The following is a 23,826-nucleotide window of genomic DNA, read 5'->3' on the forward strand; positions in this document are numbered from 1 at the left end:
CCCACCCCTGCACTCCTGAGGCTCACTAACAAGCAGAGGAAAGTCACAGGCTGAACTTTCTAAGGTGTATTAATGAGCCTCATAAATAACAGCAGCAGAGGCTGCTGCATAAATAGGCGAGGAGGGGCTGGGGGAGGAAATAAAGAGTTTAGGTCAGGTCAGGATCCATGGGGTAGGTTTGCTCCTGTTTTCAAAAGCTAATTGCAAGCTGTGGTTTGGTGTTCATTAATTGTAGCAAATTTTTAATGCCTTGCCTGATTGAAAATGTGAGAAATGCTTTTAAGAGGTGGGTTTTGCTCTTTCATTTCTGTGTTTGATCGTTACTAAAAGCACTGTTTGTTCTGTAGCAAGGCAGTGTAGGGTTGTTGTTTGTGGTTATTTTTGTCAGTGTGGTTCTAACACAGAGCCTGGGAGAACTTTGTTCTTTTTGGAGCTAGTTTAAGGTCTAAAGCTGATGTGAAAGCTGTTGGAACAACACTTTTGTACCCTTTTTTTTTGGGTCCCTTTGCTTTTTATCATGTTTGCTACTCCCTATTCAAGTGAAAAAGTTGTTTCTCTTGTATGAGCAAAAAGGGTTAGCAGGGTAGTTGCAGTTAAGAAGTGCATGAAAGAAACCAGCAACAGCACAGATCATAGAATCACACAATCAGCCAGGTTGGAAGAGACCTCCAAGATCATCCAGATGTTATGAGGAAATTCTACACAGAGAGAGTGATTTGCCATTGGAATGGGCTGCCCAGGGAGGTGGTGGAGTTGTTGTCCCTGGAGGCTGGATGAGACACTTAGTGCCATGGTCTGGTTGATCGGACAGGGCTGGGTGCTAGGTTGGACTGGAGGAGCTTGGAGGTCTCTTCCAACCTGGTTGATTCTGTGATAAGTGCCTCATTCAATCTTTGCTTGGACACCTCCCTGGGCAGCCCATTCCAATGCCAATCACTCTGGCAAGAACTTCCCCCTAACATCCAGCCTAGACCTCCCCTGGCACAGCTTGAGGCTGTCCCCCCTTGTTCTGGTGCTGGGTGCCTGGCAGAAGAGCCCAACCCCACCTGGCTACAGCCTCCCTGCAGGCAGCTGCAGCCAGCAATGAGCTCTGCCCTGAGCCTCCTCTTCTGCAGCCTGCACACCCCACCCCACCCCCCCCCCGCAGCTCCCTCAGCCTCTCCTCACAGGGCTGTGCTCCAGGCCTCTCACCAGCTTCCTGTCAACTGTATAAAGAAAACCCACCCAAGGTTTGCTTAGATTTAGGATTTAAACATTCCACTGGTCCAGGCTGCCCAGAGAAACTGTGGAGTCTGCTCTTCTGCAGAGACTCCCAGCCTCCTGGATGTTGTGATCCTGGGCAGCCTGCTCTGGGTGATCATGCTTTTTAGAAGGTGGAGTGGGACTGGATGATTCTCAGAGGTCTTCTCCAAGCTTTGCCATTCTGTGCAAGTGTTCTGGGGTGTGGAGAGTGGTTAAAGCACATAGCAAAGAGCTGAGTGGTGTGATGAGAACTGCAGAGCTTGCTGCCCTGTGAACCTAGCAGAAAGTTTGCAGTCACTGTGTGATAGAATTAGGTAAGCTTTGCAGAGATGTTTGTCTTTGCAATGAGAGGTAGAAAGTGAAACACTTCTCTAGCTACCATTCTAAGATACCAGAGTTGGTAGGAATACTTTTGAGCTATTTAACCTGCTCCTACTTGATGTTCTGTGGGAAGAAACCTCAGTGAGTAAGTACTAACCTACTTTCTGAAGTTCTTGCTCTCCTGTCTCCTCTTGGTGGAGACTTTCTGGGTTAACAAGAAGGCAGAAGGCTTTATCTATCTCAGAATAGTTACACTGATGATGTTTGCTTTGACTGACTGCTGTACAGCTGCCTTCTGTTCCCCTTCAAGTCAAAGGAAGACAAAGCCAATAACCACCAGAACAATGTTCCCTTTCCCTCTTTGTGATGCCTGGATAGGGCCAGGTCTGAAGTGACTCATCCTGTGCAAGGAAGCAGCTGGTCTAAAGCAAGAAGTGTCTGAAGGGCTAGATCCATCTGCTCTGGCTCCCTTGGGTGTCTTTTCCATGGCACAGATAATTTTTTTTCTGAGACCATAGTTTGTCTTTTCTACCCAAAAAGTTCACCTTCACTTCTCTGCAAGTCTTCCTCCTAGCAAAAAGTCTGCTTTGGTTACGAGCTGTGTCTGCAAAGTGGGGTAGGTAAGCCTAAGGGCAGTTCTTTAAGGCACAGTATTGCCTTAAAGTTAACATGAGAGGCATGGCAGCTGCCATGTACCTGCTGCTACATCTTTCACATTCCCTGCTAGCCAGTTCCTGCCACATTGAAAGTACTTCTGATGGAAGCTCTATGCAAGGCAGGTAATCCTTCCACCTGTTGGCCTTGTGAGTCAGAGGCAAAAGTTTCAATTAAGAACACCTCACAAATCCAATCTTTTTCAATGCAAACAACTTCCCAAGCATCCTGAGCTGCTGCACATCCTATCCTAGCTCACCCCATGTATTCATCCCCATGCCATGGGGTTTTGGCTCGTAAATACAGTGCAGGGGGATGACAAAGGGATTTGATTTCTGTTCTCTAGGGACTTGTTATTGGAGATAATGTATTTTTCAGGCCTCTTGGCCCAACAGCTCACACCTCCAGCTTAAGCACTGTGGCAAAGGCTTTGTTCATGAATATTGTTTTGTCAGCTCAATTAATCTGGGGTCAGCTCACTTGTTAACTATTTATTTCTTCTGAATGCTTTCTTCTACTCATTCCTATTTGTCAAATTGTAATTTTCCCTTACAGCAAGAGGAAAATGTATAGCTTGCTGACTCCAGGATGGATGGGTTGTCTTTCTGTCTGTCCCACTGATACATTTCAGGAGCTCTCTCAAGCTTTTTCTGCCCTTAAGCATCAGGTTTTACTTCATCTCCTTGATTATGTACTCCTTTCATATGGCTGTAAACACAAAGTGAACTGACATTTCCTCTCCATTCCAGGCTTGAGGGCTTTAAATTGATTGATGGGTTTCTCTACATCTCTGATATACTGCATCCTCTTTATGGATCACTATTTACCTTCTCTTGGGAATTTGTTTTATTGCTCTGCTCCTTTAACAGGGCTTGAGGGAAACGTTGCTGAGAGCAGGACATGCTCATGTGAACGTCTGGACAGGAGTCAGCCAGAAACTGCTGATGCTTTCAGTCCAGAACAAGGCAATTTGGTTGTTATGCTCTTGATATTTCCTCTTTATTAATGTAATTTGTGTTTCCAGGGTAAAGTTTCCAATCATCTTCAGCTAGTTATGGTAGGGAACCTTAGATCTTCAGGCTCTAAAAGATCTGAAGCAGTTTTGATCTGGGATCACAGGATGTTAGGGGTTGGAAGGGACCCAAAGAGATCATTCAGTCCAACCCACCTGCTAGAGCAGGACCATACAATCTAGCTCAGGTCACACAGGAAAACATCCAGACAAGCCTGGAAAGGTTCCAGAGAAGGAGACTCCACAACCTCTCTGGGCAGCCTGTGCCAGTGCTCTGGGACCCTTACAGTAAAGAAGTTCCCCCTTGTGTTTAGCTGGAACCTCCTGTACTGCAGCTTCCATCCACTGCTCCTTGTTCTATTCCAGGGAGCAAGTGAGACAAAGGTTCTAACATCCTTGAAGGTTTGTGAATGTTTATGGCTCAGAACATGCAAGAGTTAATATTAGGGGGAAATAAACCAAATCTGACAGAAATCTCTCAAGAGCTTCTCACTTCTGGTAGGTACAAGAAGTATTAATAACAAATGATGACAGCAGAGAAGATTCAGACTCTCACAAGTGTACATACATGGTGAAGCCTTTGTATGACTCTAAGTGATGATGCTGGAGGTAGCAATTCACAGAGAAAAGGGAAATTGCATCTTAAGCTGGAACAAAAGGTCTGCAACATCATGCTGAGTGCATTACTGGTCCACTGCATGTTCCCTGGATTTGACCTCATGCAGGAGGGGAGACATGAAAACCAGCCTCATGGTTAAGGGAGCAGTACATAAAAGTAACCCTCAAATCAATTCTCCCTCCCCCCCAAAAAAAAACAACCATCCTTTTTGTTCTCTACCTGAAGCACTGAATGTTATCAGAACTAATCAGACTTTCAATCAGAGAGTTGACTTCTCCAGAAGTCCCTTCCAATCGGAATGTTTCTGTGACTTTTATGATTAGCAGCAAGGAGAGAATGAGATCTTGAAGAGCAGAAGACAAAAAGGTGTAGAAGGCAGGATTCAAATGACAACACTGAAGCAGCAAGCACTTAAATGAATACATATTCCAGTTAAAGCCAAAGTGGGTTTGATGTAGGAGGAGCTGCTTGTGCTGCTCCTCTGACATTCCATATGGGCAAAGGAGCTGAGTATTTCCATCATGGAGCAGTCTTGGAGATCTTTGCATCCCTAAGGAGGGATGGCAAGTTCTAGTTCTGTAACTAACCAAAGAGGAATAAAAGGCCTCCCAGGGAGTGTGAAGCTATTGTCTTGTAAAGAAGTGAACTCCAAGCCCACACACTTCATGCACAAATAAAAGGTGGTGCTAATCAAAGAGGCAGCTGCTTCTCCTCAGCTACAGCAGCTGACGTTCAGGCTTCACAACGCAGAGTCATTCAACCTACCTCCATAATGTGGTGGAGGGCCACAGAGCAGAACCACTCCTTGTCCTTCTCTGACCCACACTGTGCTTCTTGGTTTTGTTTCAAACTTTTCAAGATCTTGAGGGAGAAGGAGAAAGCAAGACCCAGTTATTAGCTGTCTGATTTATTCCCATCTGTTTCCCAAACTAGGCAATGCTCACATCAACAGATTCATATATTCAACAGCATAATCTAATCTCAGCATGTGAACAGCCAAGGCCTATTTCTGTGTCCAACCTAGCATCTAGCCCTAGATAATGAGATATGTATCCATAAAGCAGTTCTACCCTGAGTTTGCATTTACAACTCCTAATTGCAAAGGTAGTGCAACATCAAAGCCTGATGTTTTTATCACCATCATTTGAAACTTATTAGGCTCTGAATCTATACAAGTAGGGGGGGGAAAAAACCCCACCCTCAACCCAACACATTTTTGTGTTGTTTCCTTTTTCTTTTCTAGCTATGAAAGGCAGATGTGCTCTTCCATATTTACAAGAGATAATTAAACATCATCAGGACTCCTGCAGAGTGCATGGTTAAATGCTGATAAAAGTACATTGTACTCTTAATGAGTCTGTTTGGTCCCGAGCTTGGCTGCAGATGTTTTCATTGACTCCAATGAACCTGAGCACTGCTTTACAAGGAGAGGAAGGAGATGCTTTCAGGAGGAAATGCTGTGGTGGTTTTAGGGATGCTTCAATGTGTCTGTGGTGATTTTTATGGCTATTCATTTTGTTTATTTCTTTTACCAAATGTAACTGCATGCTCAGTCTGGGGAAGGGATAATAAATTATCTGGGGAGGAATAATAAACTGCACCAGAACAGGCTGGGAGGTGATCTGCTGGAGAGCAGCCCTGTGGACCTGGAAGTGCTGGTGGAGAACATCCATGGCACAGCAATGAGCCTTTGTGGCCAAGAGGGCCAATGGGATCCTGGGGTGCATTAAGAGCAGATCAAGGGAGGTTCTCCTCCCCCTCTGCCCTGGTAAGACCTCATCTTGAGTACTGCATTCAGTTTTGTGCTCCCCAGTTGAAGAGGGACAGGGAACTGCTGGAGAAGGTCCAGAGAAGGGCAATGAGGATGGTGAGGGGACTGGAGCGCTGCCTGAGGAGGAGAGGCTGAGGGACCTGGGGCTGCTTAGTCTGGAGAAGAGAAGACTAAGAGGGGATTTAGTAAATGCTTAATAATATTTGAGGGCTGGGGGTCAGGAGGTGGGGGCAGGCTCTGCTTAGTGCTCCCTGTGATAGGACAAGCAGCAATGGATGGAAGCTGCAGCACAGGAGGTTCCAGCTCAACACAAGGGGGAACTTCTTTACTGTAAGGGTCCCAGAGCCCTGGCACAGGCTGCCCAGAGGGGTTGTGGAGTCTCCTTCTCTGGAGCCTTTCCAGGCCTGTCTGGATGTGTTCCTGTGTGACCTGAGCTAGATTGTATGGTCCTGTTCTGACAGGGGGATTGGACTGGATGATCTCTTTGGGTCCCTTCCAACCCCTGACACCCTGTGAGCCTGTGATCCTCTAATTGTGCCATGCCAATAGTACTGTCTCAAGTTGTGCCAGGGTAGGCTCAGGCTGGATGTTAGGAGGAAGCTGTTGGCAGAGAGAGTGATTGGCATTGGAATGGGCTGCCCAGGGAGGTGGTGGAGTCACTGTCCCCGGAGGTGTTCAAGAAAAGACTGGCTGGGGAGCTTAGCACCATGGTCTAGTTGCTTGGACAGGGCTGGGTCTAGGTTGGACTGGATGAGCTTGGAGGTCTCTTCCAACCTGGTTGATTCTAAAATTCTAATCTGCCAAGAGGCAGATTGGAACAGGTTGTTCCCAGGGAACAGGTTGCCCTGGGAGATGGATGGGGCCCCTTCCCTGGTGACATATTCAAGGTGAGGCTGGACAGGGCTCTGAGCAGCCTGATTTAGTGGAGAATGCCCCTGCCGACTGCAGAGGGGGCTGGGCTGGATGACTTTTGGATGTTCCTTCCAACCCAAACCATTCTATGTACTTTGAAATATGATCCTTTCCATTGCAATCCACTTCTCATCCTTAGAAGACAACTTGCTCCTTTTTCTCAGAGCACTCTGGGAAATGATTGCCTGAAATACATCCAAGCTATGCTTTAGTATCATAAATATCAGCTTGCCTTAAAACTCTTTATACCATCATGTTGCTAACTGCTTGCCTTAAGCTTATTTTATTTACCTTGCTGCAGGTTCTTGTTTCAAACAATTGTTCCATTTTTCATCAGCTGAACAACTGCCTGATCCTGAGCTCAATAGAGAAACAATTCTCCTTGGTCGAAGCAATAATGATTACCACCTCTACAGGCTCAGCTATTTATGTCAATACATCAATTTTCTCCCCCTCAGTTGAACTTTACACAGTTAATTTTTCTTTCCTCCTCTTCATCTCCTGTATATTGGTCTCCTATGAAGACATTGTCTACTCTGAGGTGACTGAATTGAATTAGGCAGCTGTAGCACCTCCTCGTGCTGTCATAGCCACAATAGATGGTAGCTGTCAATACACTGAGAAAGGGTTTGAAACTCTGATGCTCTTTTAATTGCCTGCTGGCTGGACCTCTGCCTTGCAGCCTGGCTGGTCTGCAGGGACAAGGATGAAAAAAGGAGAGACAAAAAAGGCTGCAAAAAAAGGGAATGTATTTAGAATCACAGAGTCACTCAGGGTTGGGAGGCCCTACAAGGACCATCCAGTTCCAACCCCCCTGCCATGGGCAGGGACACCCTACCCTAGAGAAGGCTGCACACATCCTCAGCCAGCCTGGCCTTAAACACCTCCAGCCATGGGGCCTCAACCACCTCCCTGGGCAACCCATTCCAGCCTCTCACCACTCTCATGCTCAAACAACTTCCTCCTCAGCCCATGCTCATCAAAGAGCTGCTCCTGTCCCCTCAGCACCTTTGTAGCCTCCACTGTACTCTCTTCAGTAATTCTCTATCTTTCTTCAACTGGGGAACCCACAGCTAAACCCACTGGAATCACAGAATCATAGAATCAACCAGGTTGGAAGAGAGCTCCAAGCTCATCCAGCCCAACCTAGCACCCAGCCCTGGCCAATCAACCAGACCATGGCACTAAGTGCCTTGTCCAGTCTTTAACACCTCCAGGACTCCATATGTTGCCTACACAAGGACAGAAAGAGAAGACAACCTCCCTTAAACCTCACCTAGCACAGCTTTATAACATACCATGACATAATCCTGTGAAGCATAGATGCTGCTTGTCAAGAAGAGCATCACAGAGGATTGCTAAGCTCAGGTGTTTGGCACACAGTTAGGCTCTAATATGCACGGAGGACTAGTGCAGCTATTTAACAGATGGTGTATTTGCTAGCTTCAGTGTTTCTGCAGAGCTCTATAAATAAGTTATCACCTAGTTCCTAACATCATTTGTCTGTATTTATCTCACTTTCTGAACAAGCAGTTCCCTCACTCTGCATTCCTCTCAGCTCTGAGTTTTAACCAAAAACCCCAACAAAACTACTTTCTTTTTTCTTTTCCAAGCACTGTGCCTGTTGGCAGATTGCTGTTGGCATGGCACAATTAGAGGATCACAGGATCACAGGGTGTCAGGGGGTGGAAGGGCCCCAAAGAGATCATCAGGCTCACAACCCTCATAATAAAGAATCTGTTCCTAACATCCAGTCTAAATCTGCTCTTCTCTAGCTGGAAGCCATTGCCCTCATCCTCTCCCTGCAGGCCTTTGCAAACAGTCTCTCTCCACCCTTCTGGTAGCCCCAGTCAGGTACTGGAGGGCTGCTATTAGGTGTTCCCAGAGCCTCCTCTTCTCCAGACTGACCACCCCCAGCTCCCTCAGCCTGCCCTCATAGCAGAGATGCTCCAACTCCCTGATCATTTTCGTGGCTCTCCTCTGGACCCACTCCACCTGGATGCAGTACTCCAGGTGGGGTCTCAGCAGAGCACAGTAGAGGGGGAGAATCACCTCCCTGGCCCTGCTGGCCACACTTTTCCTGCTGCAGCCCAGGCTCTGCTTGGCTTTCTGGGCTGCAAGTGCACACTGCTGGCTCCTGATGAGCTTCTTGTCCAGCAGCACTCCCAAGTCCCTCTGCTCAGAGCTGCTCTCCAGCCACTCGCTGCCCAGCCTGGATTGGTGCTTGGCATTGCCTTGACGCAGATGCAGGATCTTGCACTTGGTCTTGTTGAACCTCATGAGAATCATAGAATCAAGCAGGTTGGGAGAGACCTCCAAGCTCATCCAGTCCAAGCTAGCACCCAGCCCTATCCAGTCATCTAGACCATGGCAGTAAGTGTCCCATCCAGGCTTTGCTTCAACACGTCCAGGGACGGTGCCTCCACCACCTCCCTGGGCAGCCCATTCCAATGCCAATCACTCTCTCTGCCAACACCTTCCTCCCAAACCTCACGAGGCTGATTGGACTGGATGATCTTAAAAGCCTTTTCCAACCTGGCTGATTCTGTGGTTGGCTGAAGGCAAGCAAAAGCACAAGGCTGGGTGAGTTGTCTACCTGAAGTGATAATCTGTGGAGTCAGAAATGAAGTGCAAGTGATAAACCCCAATATTTCCTGCTGCGGTGCTTCTGCTAATTAATAGGTTCAACCACACAATCATTTCTTTCTTCAGGGCTGTGGAGCTCAGCACTGACATAATTGCCAATTGTCACAAATATCTCTTCTGATTTCTCTCCCCTCCCCCCCACCCCCACTATTACCCACACACCTGGGTTGGGATTTCGATGTCAAACTGAGTGTTGGAGTGTAGGTTTAGCTTGCACAGCACAGTGTGTGCAGACACACTGGGATTAGAGAACTACTTCTTAATGATGATAGGAGTAGGAAACCTAATCACATGTAGCAGCTCATTGATTTCAACCTCTCCATTGTAAAATCATAGAATGGGAGGGGTTGGAATGGACCTTTGGACATCATTTGGTCCAACCTGCCAAAACAGGACCTACCTAAGGCAGGACAGAAACATGTCCAGACAGAGTTTGAAAGTTCTGGAGGCCCTATCACAAGAGGGCTATGGATGTGCTGGAAGGTGTCCAGAGAAGGGCCATGAGGATGAGCAGAGGGCTGGAGTTGCTCTGCTGTGAGGAGAGACTGAGGGAGTTGGGGCTGTGCAGTCTGGAGAGGAGAAGGCACTAAGGGAACCTTATTGTGACCTTTCAGTATCTTAAAGGGGCTACAGGAAAACTGAGGAGGAACTTTTCAGGCTGTCAGGTAGTGATAGGACCTAGGGGAAATGGAACCAAGCTAGAAATGGGTAGATTCAGGCTGGATGTTAGGAAGAAGTACTTCAGCACGAGGGTGCTGAGAGGCTGGAAGGGATTGTCCAGGAGGTAGTCAAAGCCTCATCCCTGGAGGTGTTTAGGGCTGGGCTGGTTGGACCTCTGAACAGCCTGCTCTAGTGTGAGGTGTCCCTGCCCATGATGATCCTTGTGGTCCCTTCCAACCCTGACTGATTCTATGATTCTTGGCCATCAGGGCAGGTTGTTGGCTCATGGTTAACCTCTCCACCAGCACCCTCAGGTCCTTTTTCATGCAGCTGCTTCCTAGCAGGACAGCCTCTATTCTGTAGAGGGTGCAAGATGTTATTCAGAGAACAACACATTCTTAGAACCATTCTGGCTGGAGAAGACCTTTAAGATCATCAAGGCCAACTGTGACTGAAATCATGTTTGGAATCCCTTAAGCTGCTCAGGGACAGATGCAGCCCTTCCCAAACAGCTCATTTGAAGAACGAGCACAGGACAACTCTGTCTTGCCAAAGAGCAAACAGGGGATCTGGGGCTCTTGAACATATGAAATTGTTACAGATAATTAGGGAAAGGCCAATTTATCACCTTGGGTAATTACCAGCAGCTCATCTGAATTAATACAATTTCATGCTTCCTTGGGCTTCTGGTTTCTGTTGTGCTTTTTGTGTTTCACCAATGTTTTGTCACTGCACAGTCCCAGACACGGTCACCGTAGCTGCTTGCTATGGAGATGTGCAGTGAATATAAGGTGCCAGTAGGAAGATCCCTTTCCAAATCACTTGTCCTGCTGAGGACAAATCAATAAAGTTCTGCAATGTTTCTCTTAGAGGCTGTGTCAAATTGTGATGCATCACATCCAGTTTCTTCTCTTTTGCTTGTTAGCTATGATATGTTGCAACCTGATGGGTGTTGCTGGGTGTGATGGGTCGCAATAGGAATTCAACAGGCACTGAGTTGCTGCAGCATGTCCAGAGAAGGGTGACAAAGCTTCTGAAGGGCCTAGAAACAGGGATGGTCAGGAGCAGCTGAGGGAACTTAGGTTGCTCAGCCTGGAGAACAAGAGGCTGAGGGGAGACCTCATTGCTCTCTACAACTCCCTGAAAGAATCAGACTCATAGAATCAGTCCAGGTTGGAAGGGACCACAAGGATCATCCAGTTCCAAGTCCCCTGCCATGGGCAGGGGCACCTCACACTACATCAGGCTGTCCAGAGCCTCATCCAGCCTGGCCTGTGATTCTGTGATCCACAACCTCCCTGGGCAGCCTGTGCCAGTGTCTCACCACCCTCACTGGAAAAAAAATCCTAACATCCAGTTTCAGTCTTCTCTCTGCCAGTTCAAACCCATTCCTCCTCATCCTGGCATTACAAGACCTTGTCAGTAATCCCTCCCCACCCCTTCTGTAGCCCACTTCAGATCCTGCAAGGCCACTCCAAGGTCTCCTGGAAACCTTCTCATCTCCAGGCTGCAGAGCCCCAACTCTCTCAGCCTGGCCTCAGAGCAGAGCTGCTGCAGCCCTCTCAGCATCTTGGTGGCCTCCTCTGCACTGGCTCAAACACTTCCATGTCCTGCTTGTGTTGGGGGCTCCAGAACTGCACCCAGGACTGCAGGTGGGGTCTGAGGAGAGCAGAGCCAAGGGGCAGAATCCCCTCCCTTGCCCTGTGCCCACACTGCTCTTGCTGCAGCCCAGCACAGGGTTGCTGTCTGGGCTGCACTCACACTGCAGGCTCCTGTGGAGCTTTTCTTCAGCCCAGACCCTCAAGTCCTGTTCCACAGAATCATAGAATCAACCAGGTTGGAAGAGACCTCCAAGACCATCCAGTCCAACCTAGCACCCAGCCCTTTTCAATCAACTAGACCTCAGGGCTGCTCTCAGCCATTCCCCCCCCAAGCTCTTGCAGCCTTGTAGCACACAGGGTGTGTTGTTGGGATAGCTTTCTTCCCCAAAACATCTCCCAAGGGAAGGGCAATGTGCAGTGCAAAGTAAACTTTCTTTTAGCTGCCTAAGCTGTAGCAAAGTTGCTGAGCAGTTGAGCTGCCTGGTTAATAGTGTCAATACATTAATCTTTGCCTGTTAGTGACTAATCTCAATTTTTTAAAATGCTCTAATTGATTTTCTATGAATTCAATTCCCAGATTAAGAGCAGTGTTATCTCTAATTAAGGTGTCTGAAAGCTGCTTAGCATTTCCCATTTCCTGACTTTTAAATACTTGTGTTTTCTACCGAAGCCCTGACAAGTTCTTCTCCTCCTTCCCAGCTTGAAATGTGAGCCTCTGCTTTGTCAGAGCTGGGAAACACAATCATAGAATCAAGCAGGTTGGAAGAGACCTCCAAGCTCAGCCAGTCCAACCTAGAACCTTGCCAATCAACTTAGATCATGGCACTAAGTGCCCCATCTAGGCTTGTCTTGACCCTTTCTAGGGTGACTCCACCCTGGTGATTCCACCACCTCCCTGGGCAGCCCATTCCAATGCCAATCACTCTCTCTGGCAAGAACTTCCTCCTAACATGCTGGCTGCCCAGGCAAGTGGTGGAGTCACCATCCCTGGAGGTGTTAAAGCAAAGACTGGGTGGGGCACATAGTGCCATGGTCTGGTTGATTGGCTAGGGCTGGGTGCTAGGTTGGACTGGATGAGCTTGGAGCTCTCTTCCAACCTGGTTGAGTCTGTGATTCCTTGACTCCAGAGCTGGCCCCAGCACTGCAGGTGTGCTCAGAGTGGAGCAGAGGGGCAGAATCCCCTCCCTCTGCCTGCTGCTGGGGATCAGCCTAAGACGTGGCTGGCTCTGGGCTGTGCACATTGCCAGCTCAAGTCCAGCTTTTCAGCCACCAACACCCCGAAGGTGTTCTCTGCAGGGCTGCCCTTTACCTCTCCATCTTTCTTCTGATTTTCCATCTGAGCTGAACACTACATCCCACTGCAGTTGAAAGTGAAAGTTGCCCTCTCCTTCCCCTCCGAAGAAAGCCACCAGGAGAACTCTAATGTTGCTTTCACTCCACAGCCCTGTTGCTCCCTGCTCCAACAAAGCTGTCTTCTGAACCAGGAGGGAAAATCACAATTGCTGGCTCTTGTCCTTCTCCAAAGCTTCCTAATCAACCAAGGACCTTCATCAGTGCTCCTTTATTTAGTTCAATTGCTCTGGAGCCTCTAAAGGGAGAAGACCTGTAATTTACCCGTTAAGATGCACATGGGCCCCAGGTCTTCAATTCAGCTTAAATGGTATGAATAGCCAATCCAGGCACTAATTTTCAAGGTGGGGAACAATAATTTCTGCCACAGCCTGATTGTCTTTTTCAATTAAAAAGTGGAAATGCCCTTTATGAAGTAATATCCAGCTTCTCTAGAGGAAAAGATGGAAGGTCACAATGAAATTAAAGAGGGGAGGGGGAGTGAAGGAGGGTGAGAGGCAAATCCTTAGCTGACTTGATTTCTTTTCTCTTTTTAATGTTCATGCACCAAGAAATTCATGCTGTGAAGTTGTAGTGCTGGTCTACATCTGCCTTTGTTATATTTTTCCCCCCCTCTCCTTTTACTGAGTTAGCAACATCAAATATTAAAGCTCTCTTCTGAACCAAGCACAGGACTTGCAGCGAGCAGTAAACGTTGGTGCAGCCTTAGGGCTCTTAGCCTAGAAGCCATCTGCAGGCCAGAGGCATATCCAAGGATCTGACCCTCTCAAAGGGAAGGGGGAGGTAAGAAATATAGTTTTAATATTTGATATTCCTGAAGAGTTTTCTCACTTGTCACAGCCGAGTTCATTTGTCACCTGTCATCACAGAGCCACTTGGCTGTCTGCATCGCTTCTCTCCAGATTGGAGTGCTCTTAAGAACAGATTTCTCTCCCCACTTGTAATCTCAGAGGCCAGATTTATCCAGGCCAGAACTACAGGAATTCGACTGCCTTACACCAGGGATGACCCCAGCTCTCTGTGTCAAAACTACCTCTTGGCAGGCAGGTTAACTCTTACCCCACACTGGCTTCTTTTGTTTGGGCTTCCCCCAGCTCCTTCAGAGACCTGCTTCACCCAGCCTGTGTGCAGAAGGCTCCTGGATTTGGCCCTTTCCTAGGACCTTGATCTCTTTGTGGCTGCTTGGTCCTCTGTCCTGGTTTATTCCATTCACCTCTCCTTATCTCAACCCATTAGGTTCTCTGTGTTTTCCCCCTTTCCTGGTAGAGAGCCTTGTTAGAGCAGGTTGCTAAACGAAGGCATCCTGTGGGGAGCCACTTTGGCTTCCATGTCCAGATGTTGGGGGTACCTCCTGTCAAACATCCTGCTCTACCCAGTCTGTGTGCAGAAGGCTCCTGGATTTGGCCCTTCCCTAGGACCTTAATCTTTTTGTGGCTGCTTATACCTCTAGTCCTGTGTCCTGGTTTATTCCATTCACCTCTCCTTATCTCAACCCATTAAGTTCTCTGTGTTTTCCCCCTTTCCCGGCAGAGAGCCTTGTTAGAGCAGGTTGCTTCCAACCCTGACTGATTCTATGATCTCAAGAGGTCCCTTCCAACCCCTACCATTTTACAATAGGATCTTTTTGCACCTTCACTGCAAAAGCAACTAATCAGTTCAGGTCCTTGTTTTTATTCAATAAAAGACAAGTCAGTCCAAAGGCTTTCATTCAGCATTTTCCCCCCTGCCAGCCTGTGCTAGTTTGAAGCTAGCTAGAATATTTTGGTGAGAAGAATTAGGCTGTGAAAAGCCTGGGTGATTTTCCAAAGGGAGGGGGTGGGGTGGGAAGGGAGGCAGGTAACACCCAAACCATTCCAACCTGGTTGATTCTATGATTCTATGATTCTATGATCACACAGCCTCCACCTATCTCTAACACTTGTAGGGTCTTTTTTTGTCACACCAAAGAATGAAGAAGCTCTTGGGGACATTATGGAGATTTCATTCCATAATTTCTTGGAATCTTAAGTCCTATTGTCTGCAGGGAAAGTAGAGGAGGTAGAAAATGACTCAGACTTCACATAGAGGCTGCTTTGATCCCTCAGAAATAAGGAGTTCTCTCAGTCAGAATCTAGCAGCTCTGGGACTGGTGGATGCTTTGTTACCAAGCACATCTCAATCACCTGCATTGCTTTTTCAATGGCCCTTGCAAAGGGTTGATTTAGGATAAACACTTTTTCTAGGTACTGCAGCATAGGAAGTAAGACATAACTAAAAGATAATCTTCAAATGCTTCCACACTCCCTACTACTCCTTTATCTGACTAGCTCACTGCCTGCATCATTCCTTACAACATCTCTCTAATGTATGTCTCCATAGATAAAGAATTCCTGTGCCAGAGGAGTGAGAGCCTTCTTCGATAAGGGAAGTTCAAGCAACTAACAGAAGGGGATAAAAAAGCTTTAACAAAGCATCCTGAAGTGGCAGTGGTGTAGCCTTGAATGTGGTTGTTAAGTACTCTGAGAGAGATGTCTAAAACCATTTGAAAGAGAGACAGGGAGGCCAGTGGAGGCTGCAAACATGCTGAGGGGCCTGCAGCATCTCTGTGAGGAGGAAAAGTTGGGAGCTTTGGGGCTGTTGAGTCTGGAGGAGACTAAGAAGGGATGCTCAGCTCAGGTGTCAGGAATATGGGTTCAGACTCATTTCTGTGGTGGCCAGGGGCAAAATGAGGGGCAGTGGGCACAAACTGGAACAGGAGCTTCATGTGAACGTGAGGAAAAACTCCATTCCTGTGAGTGTGCCACAGTCCTGGAGCAGGCTGCTCAGTGCAATCTCTTGTCTGGAGGCTAACAAACTGGAACAGGAGCTTCCATGTGAACATGAGGAAAAACTCCATTCCTGTGCATGTGCCACAGTCCTGGAGCAGGCTGCTCAGTGCAATCTCTTGTCTGGAGGCTAACAAACAGGAACAGGAGCTTCCATGTGAACATGAGGAAAAACTCCATTCCTGTGAGAGTGCCACAGTCCTGGAGCAGGCTGCTCAGAGAGGTTGTGCAATCTCCTTGTCTGGAGGCTTTCCAAGCCTTCCTGGGCGTAGTGCTGGACAGCCTGCTCTGGGTGACCCTTCTTTAGCAAGAGGTTGTACTAAATCATGCTCAGAGGTCCCTTCTGATCCCCATGCTGGGATTCTGTGATTTGAAAGAGAGAAGAATGCAGCTTGGGGTTGTTGCTGATGCTTGTTGTGCTGTGTCATTGAATAAAGGGGGAGTGTTGCTACCAGCGTCGTGCTTAATAGGTCATGACTGCATTTGGTGTCAGCAGACATTAGATGGACTCTGAGAACAGAGATCAGGCTCAGACATTCGGGGAATGAGGGAGAAAGCAAAATCCCTTCATTATGTAGTCATGCCCATAGCTTTGGGTTTTAACATTCCAGGCTGTTCTTTCTCTCTTCAGGAATGTCTGGATATTTGCATAATCCTATTCTTGTAGTATCTGAGCTTTAAAATAGAAACACTATTATCACCCTGCCACGTCCTGTCAGCAAGCAGGTGAAACCCTTCCAGGCATCTGCTTCATCACTGCTGAATGGCTGCTGATGGCTCCTGCTCTCCCTTAAGCCTCTGAGAGCCTGTGTGCGTAGACAGCCTTCTGCAAAGAAATAAAGGCTGGGAAGCTCAGCAGATGTGCAGAAAGATGAGATGTGCATGAGGAGGTCTTGCAGCAAATTTTGTCTTTGAGTAAGCTGCATTGCTTGCAGTTGGTTCTCTGCTCGAAGTAGAATCATAGAATCAGTCAGGGTTGGAAGGGACCACAAGGATCAGCCAGTTCCAACGCCCCTGCCATAGGCAGGGACACCCTACCCTAGAGCAGGCTGCCCACAGCCTCAGCCAGCCTGGCCTCAAACACCTCCAGCCATGGGGCCTCAACCACCTCCCTGGGCAACCCATTCCAGCCTCTCACCACTCTCATGCTCAACAACTTCCTCCTCACCTCCAGCCTCACTCTCCCCACCTCCAGCTTTGCTCCATTCCCCCCAGTCCTGGCATTCCCTGACAGCCTCAAAAGTCCCTCCCCAGCTTTTTTTGTAGGGACCCTTCACATAGTGAAAGGCCACAAGAAGGTCACCTGGGAGCCTCCTCTACTCCAGACTGCACAGCCCCAACTCCTTCAGTCTGTGCTCACAGCAGAGCTGCTGCAGCCCTCTGAGCATCCTCCTGGCCCTGCTCTGCACACACTCCAGCATGTCCAGAGTAGCCTTGAAGGAGGCACAGTGGCCTACTTTAGAGGGGCTAGAGCAGTGCACAGACCCCTTTGAGCAATGCAAATCAGGTTCTCACCAAGTTTCCCCTGATTTTGTAGGAAAACTTTGTGGAGAAGAGGGTAAAAAGAAAAAAAAATATGCCTGAGGCTGCTGGGTCTGCTCCAGGGAGAGCATCCATTAAGCAAAGACCTTGGTGTAGGCTTCCACCATGGAATGCTGCTGCAGAGAGTGGTAGAGCATTGGCACAAAGTGTCTGTAGCAATCAGAACTGATAAATCAAATGTCTGTTTCTTTTCAGCCTGGGCAGAATCGTGCCAAATAAGGGCTTTTGCTTTGGTGAAGAATAAATGGACAAGGGAGGTTATTCAGGACAAGGGAGGTTATTCTGCCCTGTGCTCAACACTGCTCAGGCCACACCTTGAGTGCTGTGTCCAGTTCTGGGCTCCTCAATTCAAGAGAGATGTTGAGGTGCTGGAAGGTGTCCACAGGAGGGCGACAAAGCTGGGGAGGGGCCTGGAGCAGAGCCCTGTGAGGAGAGGCTGAGGGAGCTGGGGGTGTGCAGCCTGCAGCAGAGGAGGCTCAGGGCAGAGCTCATTGCTGCCTGCAGCTGCCTGCAGGGAGGCTGTAGCCAGGTGGGGGTGGCCTCTTCTCCCAGGCAACCACCAACAGAACAAGGGGACACAGCCTCAAGTTTTGCTGTGGGAGATCTAGGCTGGATGTTGTTAGGAAGTTCCTGGCAGAGAGAGTGATTGGCATTGGAATGGGCTGCCCAGGGAGGTGCTGGAGTCACCATCCCTGGAGGTGTTGAAGCCAAGCCTGGCTGAGGCACTTAGTGCCATGGTCTGGTTGACTGGCTAGGGCTGGGTGCTAGGTTGGACTGGATGAGCTTGGAGGTCTCTTCCAACCTGCTTGATTTGATGATTCCATGAAATGGACTTGTTGATATGTTTAGTGCAACTCATTCTCTTCCAAAGCTTGCACTCCCCCTCCCCACACACAGGGACAGATAGAAACTGCTGCTGTTGTTGTATGAGATTCTTTAACTGTGGTGAAAAGCCCAAAAGGTCATCTGGAGGTGTGAGCCTACATGGTGACAATGAGGAGGGAGGACGAAGTGTTTTCTGCCTCCAGACAGGATTGATCCACAGGGAGTGTTCCCACTGCAGGTTGCTTTTGTTTCTCACCTGCTCACAGGAAGATGCAGATTGTGAGGTGGCACCAGGATCATCAGGAGGGCTGTGCAGAGCCTGGAAAGAAGGTGGGAGGGTGGATGGGAGTCCCTCCTGGGGACTCTGATTCCTGGGAGGGCTGTTGTGTTTCTGCATTACTTTTAACTTGTATACTTGTGATATATTCTAACTATCTGCTTGTACATTGTGCTAAGCTGTGAATAGAAAGCTTCACTCCTTAACTTCCAGCTGGCTGAGTCCAGTCTGGGTGATCTCAAGTTGTGCTGGGGGAAGTCTAGGCTGGATGATAGGAGGAAGTTGTTGGCAGAGAGAGTGATTGGCATTGGTATGAGTTGCCCAGGGAGGTGGAGTCACTGTCCCTGGAGGTGTTGAAGCAAAGCCTGGCTGGGGCACTTAGTGCCATGGTCTGGTTGATTGGCCAGGGCTGGGTGCTAGGTTGGACTGGATGATGTTGGAGGTCTCTTCCAACCTGGTTGATTCTATGATTTCATATGGGGGGGCAGGTAACTCCCAACTCATCACAATCTCCTCTGGAGAAGGAGAGAGGTTGCAGTGCTTGTTCTTGCCCCAGCAGCTGCCAGCCAGCCTGATCAGTATGCCAGCCCTCACGTGCAGTGATGAATTAACAATCAGCTTAAAGACCCAGCGAGCTTTACTCAAGGTGGTAGTTACAACACTTAGCACACCTTTTAATCAAATACAATTGTTACAGAGGGAATTCTGGACACACTCAGCACCAGCATACAACCAATCCAGGAGCCTGCACGTGCCTGGGTGAGCTGTATGGGCTCCAATTCATGCATATCCAGGCTTTGCAAATCCAGACTATCTGATCTGAGCCCATTGATTTTTCCATTTGCTGTTTCAAAGCATACACTGCACGTGGAAAGGGTTATGACATCTTGAAGCATGCTGTATTGCTTGCTGATGCTCCTGTAATTTGTGTGCAGTCAAAGGTAAATAACATGATGAAGTAATCAGTTGAAAAGTGGCTGTTGGTGCTGGCTGAGCAGCTCGCAGGCAGCCACTCTAACAGGGCTCTGCTAATGCTCAGCCTGTCAGCAAAGGCTAAATAGACTTGAAGGCTTTTCAATGTGGGTTTGCCCCTGAAAGGGTTAAGTCATAGAATCACAGAATCCTGAAATCAGTCAGGGTTGGAAGGGACCAAAAGGATCATCTAGTTCCAAGCCCCCTGCCATGGGCAGGGACACCCTACCCTAGGTCAGTCACAGAATCATAGAATCAAGCAGGTTGGAAGAGACCTCCAAGCTCATCCAGCCCAACCTAGCACCCAGCCCTAGCCAGTCAACCAGACCATGGCACTAAGTGCCTCATCCAGGCTTTGCTTCAACACCTCCAGGGATGGTGACTCCACCACCTGCCTGGGCAGCCCATTCCAGTGCCAATCACTCTCTCTGACAACAACTTCCTAGCAACATCCAGCCTAGACCTCCCCCAGCACAACTTGAGGCTGTGTCCCCTTGTTCTGTTGCTGCTTTCCTGGCAGAAGAGCCCAACCCCACCTGGTGTCAAGATCGTTTCATGTATTTGTAGCCAGCAATGAGCTCTGCCCTGAGCCTCCTCTGCTGCAGGCTGCACACCCCCAGCTCCCTCAGCCTCTCCTCACAGGGCTGTGCTCCAGGCCCCTCCCCAGCCTTGCTGCCCTTCTCTGGACACCTTCCAGCACCTCAACATCTCTCTTGAATTGAGGAGCCCAGAACTGGACACAGCACTCAAGGTGTGGCCTGAGCAGTGTTGAGTACAGGGGCAGAAGAACCTCCCTTGTCCTGCTGCCCACACTGCTCCTGAGCCAGGCTGGAAATGATCTCTGAGATCATCAGGTCTAGTCATCACCATGCCTGCCAAACAGTGTCCCACAGTGCCATGTCTACACATTTTTATCACCTCCAGGGATGACTCCACCTGGAAGCCTGCTCCCATGCCTGACCACTCTGTAAGTAAAGAAATGTTTCTTAGTATCCATCACAAGCCTCACCTGGTACAGTCTGAGGCTCTTTCCTCATCCTCTCCCTCTTGTAACTTGGGAGAAGAGACTGACTCCACCTCTCTCCAACCTCCTTTCAGGGAGCTGTAGAGAGCAATGACATCTCCTGCCAGCCTCCTTTCCTCCAGGCTAGGCTACCCCAATTCTCTCAGCTTCTCATTGCCAGCCCTGTTCTCCAGGCCCTTCCCCAGCTTCATTGCTCTTCTCTGGACATGCTCCAGCACCTCAATGTCTTTCTGACACTGAACGCAGTGTTTGAGGTGCAGTTTCACAGGGGCAGAATTACTTCCCCACTCCTGGCTACACTATTCCTGATATTCCTGGTCTAGGCACTTAGTGCCAAAGTTTAGGACCTTGGTGCCATGGTCTGGTTGACTGGGTAGGGCTGGGTGCTAGGTTGGACTGGATGAGCTTGGAGGTCTCTTCCAACCTGGGTGATTCTATGATACAAATGCTGCTGGTGGACTACTATTTTATGTTTCAGAATGGATAAACTCTGCCTAGAAGGAAATGATTGCCTCTTTAATTTGTTATTTCAGCAAACCCATGCCTTTTTCTCTCTGTTAGAAACCAACTGAGAGCACCTGGGAGCTGCACGTTTCATTCCAAGTGCTCCAGTGCTATCACTCTCATCCAGGCTGCTCTGAGCACATCCTCAGTGGCCAAGAGGAGGGAGGATGTGTGTGTTTAGCACAGTGCTTGTGAGGATAAACACCAAGCAAACCCCTTGAGCACCCCCTTGAGAAAAAGCATGAGAATACGGTTGCAACCCAAAAATGCCGCTGAAAAAAACCCATCCTTCACTGGTCTGTAACACTGGAAGGAGCTCTCAGGCACGTGGTTTAATGTCTCCCCCGTGTGCCCTCCAGTGTGGCTCAGGGAAAGGAGCCTAAGCTCAGTCATGAATTGAAATCCTTGTCTTTGTTGCTTGGCATTCGTGGTTAACAATGGGGAGCCTGAGGTCTGAGAAAGCTGCAGGCATCAGGGCTGTCTGTCAGCGATGGCAGAACAGTTTGGCTGAGAATCTCATTTAAGATCCCTGAGCAATTAGATGTTTTCAATTAATGCTGGATTCCCTGGGTTTATGCCTTGAATAGTTCTGAAGGTGTTCAAGAGAAACCTGGAGGAGGCACTTAGTGCCATGGTCTGGTTGACTGGACAGGGCTGGGTGCTAGGTTGGGCTGGATGAGCTTGGAGGTCTCTTCCAACCTGGTTGATTCTAAGAATGAGGTTCACATATGATGCTTTTTCATGGAGGACTACTTGTTTTGGTTTTGTTTAATTGCACTTCTTGTTTCTCCTAGAGATCTGCTAACCTGTTTTATAGACATATATAGAATCATAGAATCAGTCAGGGCTGGAAGGGACCACAAGAATCATCTACTTCCAACCCCCCTGCCATGCCCAGGGACACCCTACCCTAGAGCAGGCTGCCCACAGCATCATCCAGCCTGGCCTTAAACACCTCCAGGGATGGGGCCTCAACCACCTCTCCTGGGCAACCCATTCCAGGCTCTCACCACTCTCATGCTCAACAAATTCCTCCTCACCTCCAGCTTCACTCCATTCCCCCTGGTCCTGTCACTCCATGATATCCTGAAAAGTCCCTCCCCAGCTTTTCTGTAGGCCTCCTTCAGATCCTGGAAGGCCACCTGGGAGCCTCCTCTTCTCCATAGAATCAACCAGGTTGAAAGAGACCTCCAAGCTCATCCAGCCCAACCTAGCACCCAGCCCTGGCCAATCAACCAGACCATGGCACTAAGTGCCTCAGCCAGGCTTTGCTTGAACACATCTACAAAGGGCTACAAAGATGATTGGGGGACTACAACATCTCTCTTATGAGGAAAGGCTGAGAGAATTGGGTCTTTTGAGTTTGGACAGAGCAGACTGCTGAGGGCATCTCACAAGTGCTGATCAGCACTCAAAGGGTGGGTGTCAGGAGGATGGCACCAGGGTTTATTCAGTGGTACCCAGAGACAAGATGAGGGGTAACAGGCACAAAAGGAACAGAAGTAGTTCCTTCTAAACCTGAAGATGAACTTCAGGTGGTGGAATGCTGGAGTAGATTGCCCAGAGAGGTGTTGGGAGTCTCCATCTCTGGAGCCATTCAAAACCAGCCTGGATGTGTCCCTGTGTTTAGGTGAACCTGCCTTGGCAAGGGAAGGTTGGACTCGACCTCCAGAGGTCCCTTCCCATCTCTACCATTCTGTGATCCTGTGACAACTAAAAGAATTAGGAACAGACCTCAGCAGGCAGTTTTACTGCAGCTAGTTATGGGGATTTCCCTCCAGACTGCTTGTTTGCACACAGTTACTTTTACTTAAAACTGATGAAATAATTAAAGCAGATCCCCTGTGTGCCTTGGGAGGGAGTTCTGGTTGAAGCCATATTTCAGCAGGCCTCTGTAAGCAGGTTTTTCATTTGTCTTTTTCAAGGCATGAAATGCAATTGAGATGCTCTTCATTAACAATATTCTGGCCAAACACCTCATCAATATGCAGATAAATACATCTTGGCTCCACGAAATAGGAGAAACTCCAGTTTTATGCAGGGACTTTTTTCTTTCAACCTGGATGCTTCTTTCTTTTGTGAGTTTTGAGTGTGACTCTGATCCTGCCAGCTCTGGCTGCAGCTCAGAAGTGATAGCTGCTGTCTTTGTGCCTGGCCAGGCTCTGCTGTGGCTTCAGGAGGTAGCTTTGTTGGAGGAAAAACTCAGGGTAGTTCCTCCATCAGAAGTGTCTGCTTCAGTGTGCATGCAGGAGAAGCAAACCCATGACAGGAATTGAGTGCACCCTCAGTAAGTCTGCAGATGGCACCAAGCTGTGTGGCACAGTTGACTTGCTAGATGGAAGGGATCCATCCAGGGGGATCTGGGCAGGCTGCAGAGGTGTGCCCAGGCCAACCTCACCACATTCAACGAGGCCAAGTGGAAGGTCCTGCACCTGAGTGGGCACAATCCCAAGCACAACTCCAGGCTGGGTGGGGAATGGCTCAGAGCAGCCCTGAGGAAAGGACCTGGGGGTCTGGGGTGATGAAAAGCTCCACAGGAGCCTGCGGTGGGAGTGCAGCCCAGACACAACCCTGTGCTGGGCTGCAGCAAGAGCAGTGTGGGCACAGGGCAAGGGAGGGGATTCTGCCCCTTGGCTCTGCTCTCCTCACACCCCACCTGCAGTCCTGGGAGCAGTTCTGGAGCCCCCAGCACAAGCAGGACATGGAAGTGTTGGAGCCAGTGCAGAGGAGGCCACCAAGATGCTGAGGGCTGCAGCAGCTTTGCTGTGAAGACAGGCTGAGAGAGTTGGGGCTCTGCAGCCTGAAGAAGAGAAGGCTTGGAGGAGACCTTGGAGTGGCCTTGCAGTATCTGAAAGGGGCTACAGGAGCACTGGGGAGGGACTATTGACAAGGTCTGGTAATGACAGGGTGAGGAGGAATGGGTTTGAACTGGCAGAGAGGAGACTGAAATTAGATGTTAGGAAGAAGTTGTTTGCAGTGAGGGTGGTGAGACACTGGCACAGGTTGCCCAGGGAGGTTGTGGCTGCTCCCTCCCTGGAGGTGTTCAAGGCCTGTAAGGACTGTATGGAGCACTTAGTGCCATGGTCTAGT

The 23,826-nt window shown here is 48.9% G+C and overlaps 1 protein-coding gene across 3 annotated transcripts in view; it reads right to left on the reverse strand.

Moving 5' to 3' along the window:
- The window catches only part of CNTN6 (contactin 6), a 207,244-nt gene that overhangs the window by 94,611 nt on the left and 88,807 nt on the right, over positions 1-23,826 (reverse strand). For all 3 annotated transcript variants that reach the window (XM_064156175.1, XM_064156176.1, XM_064156174.1), the window contains exon 5: positions 4,614-4,709. In XM_064156175.1, coding sequence (XP_064012245.1) covers positions 4,614-4,709 — 96 coding nt within the window. The remainder of the gene's footprint in view (positions 1-4,613; positions 4,710-23,826) is intronic.

The sequence above is a fragment of the Pogoniulus pusillus genome, chromosome 16 (assembly GCF_015220805.1).
Source record: "Pogoniulus pusillus isolate bPogPus1 chromosome 16, bPogPus1.pri, whole genome shotgun sequence".
Lineage (NCBI taxonomy): Eukaryota > Metazoa > Chordata > Aves > Piciformes > Lybiidae > Pogoniulus > Pogoniulus pusillus.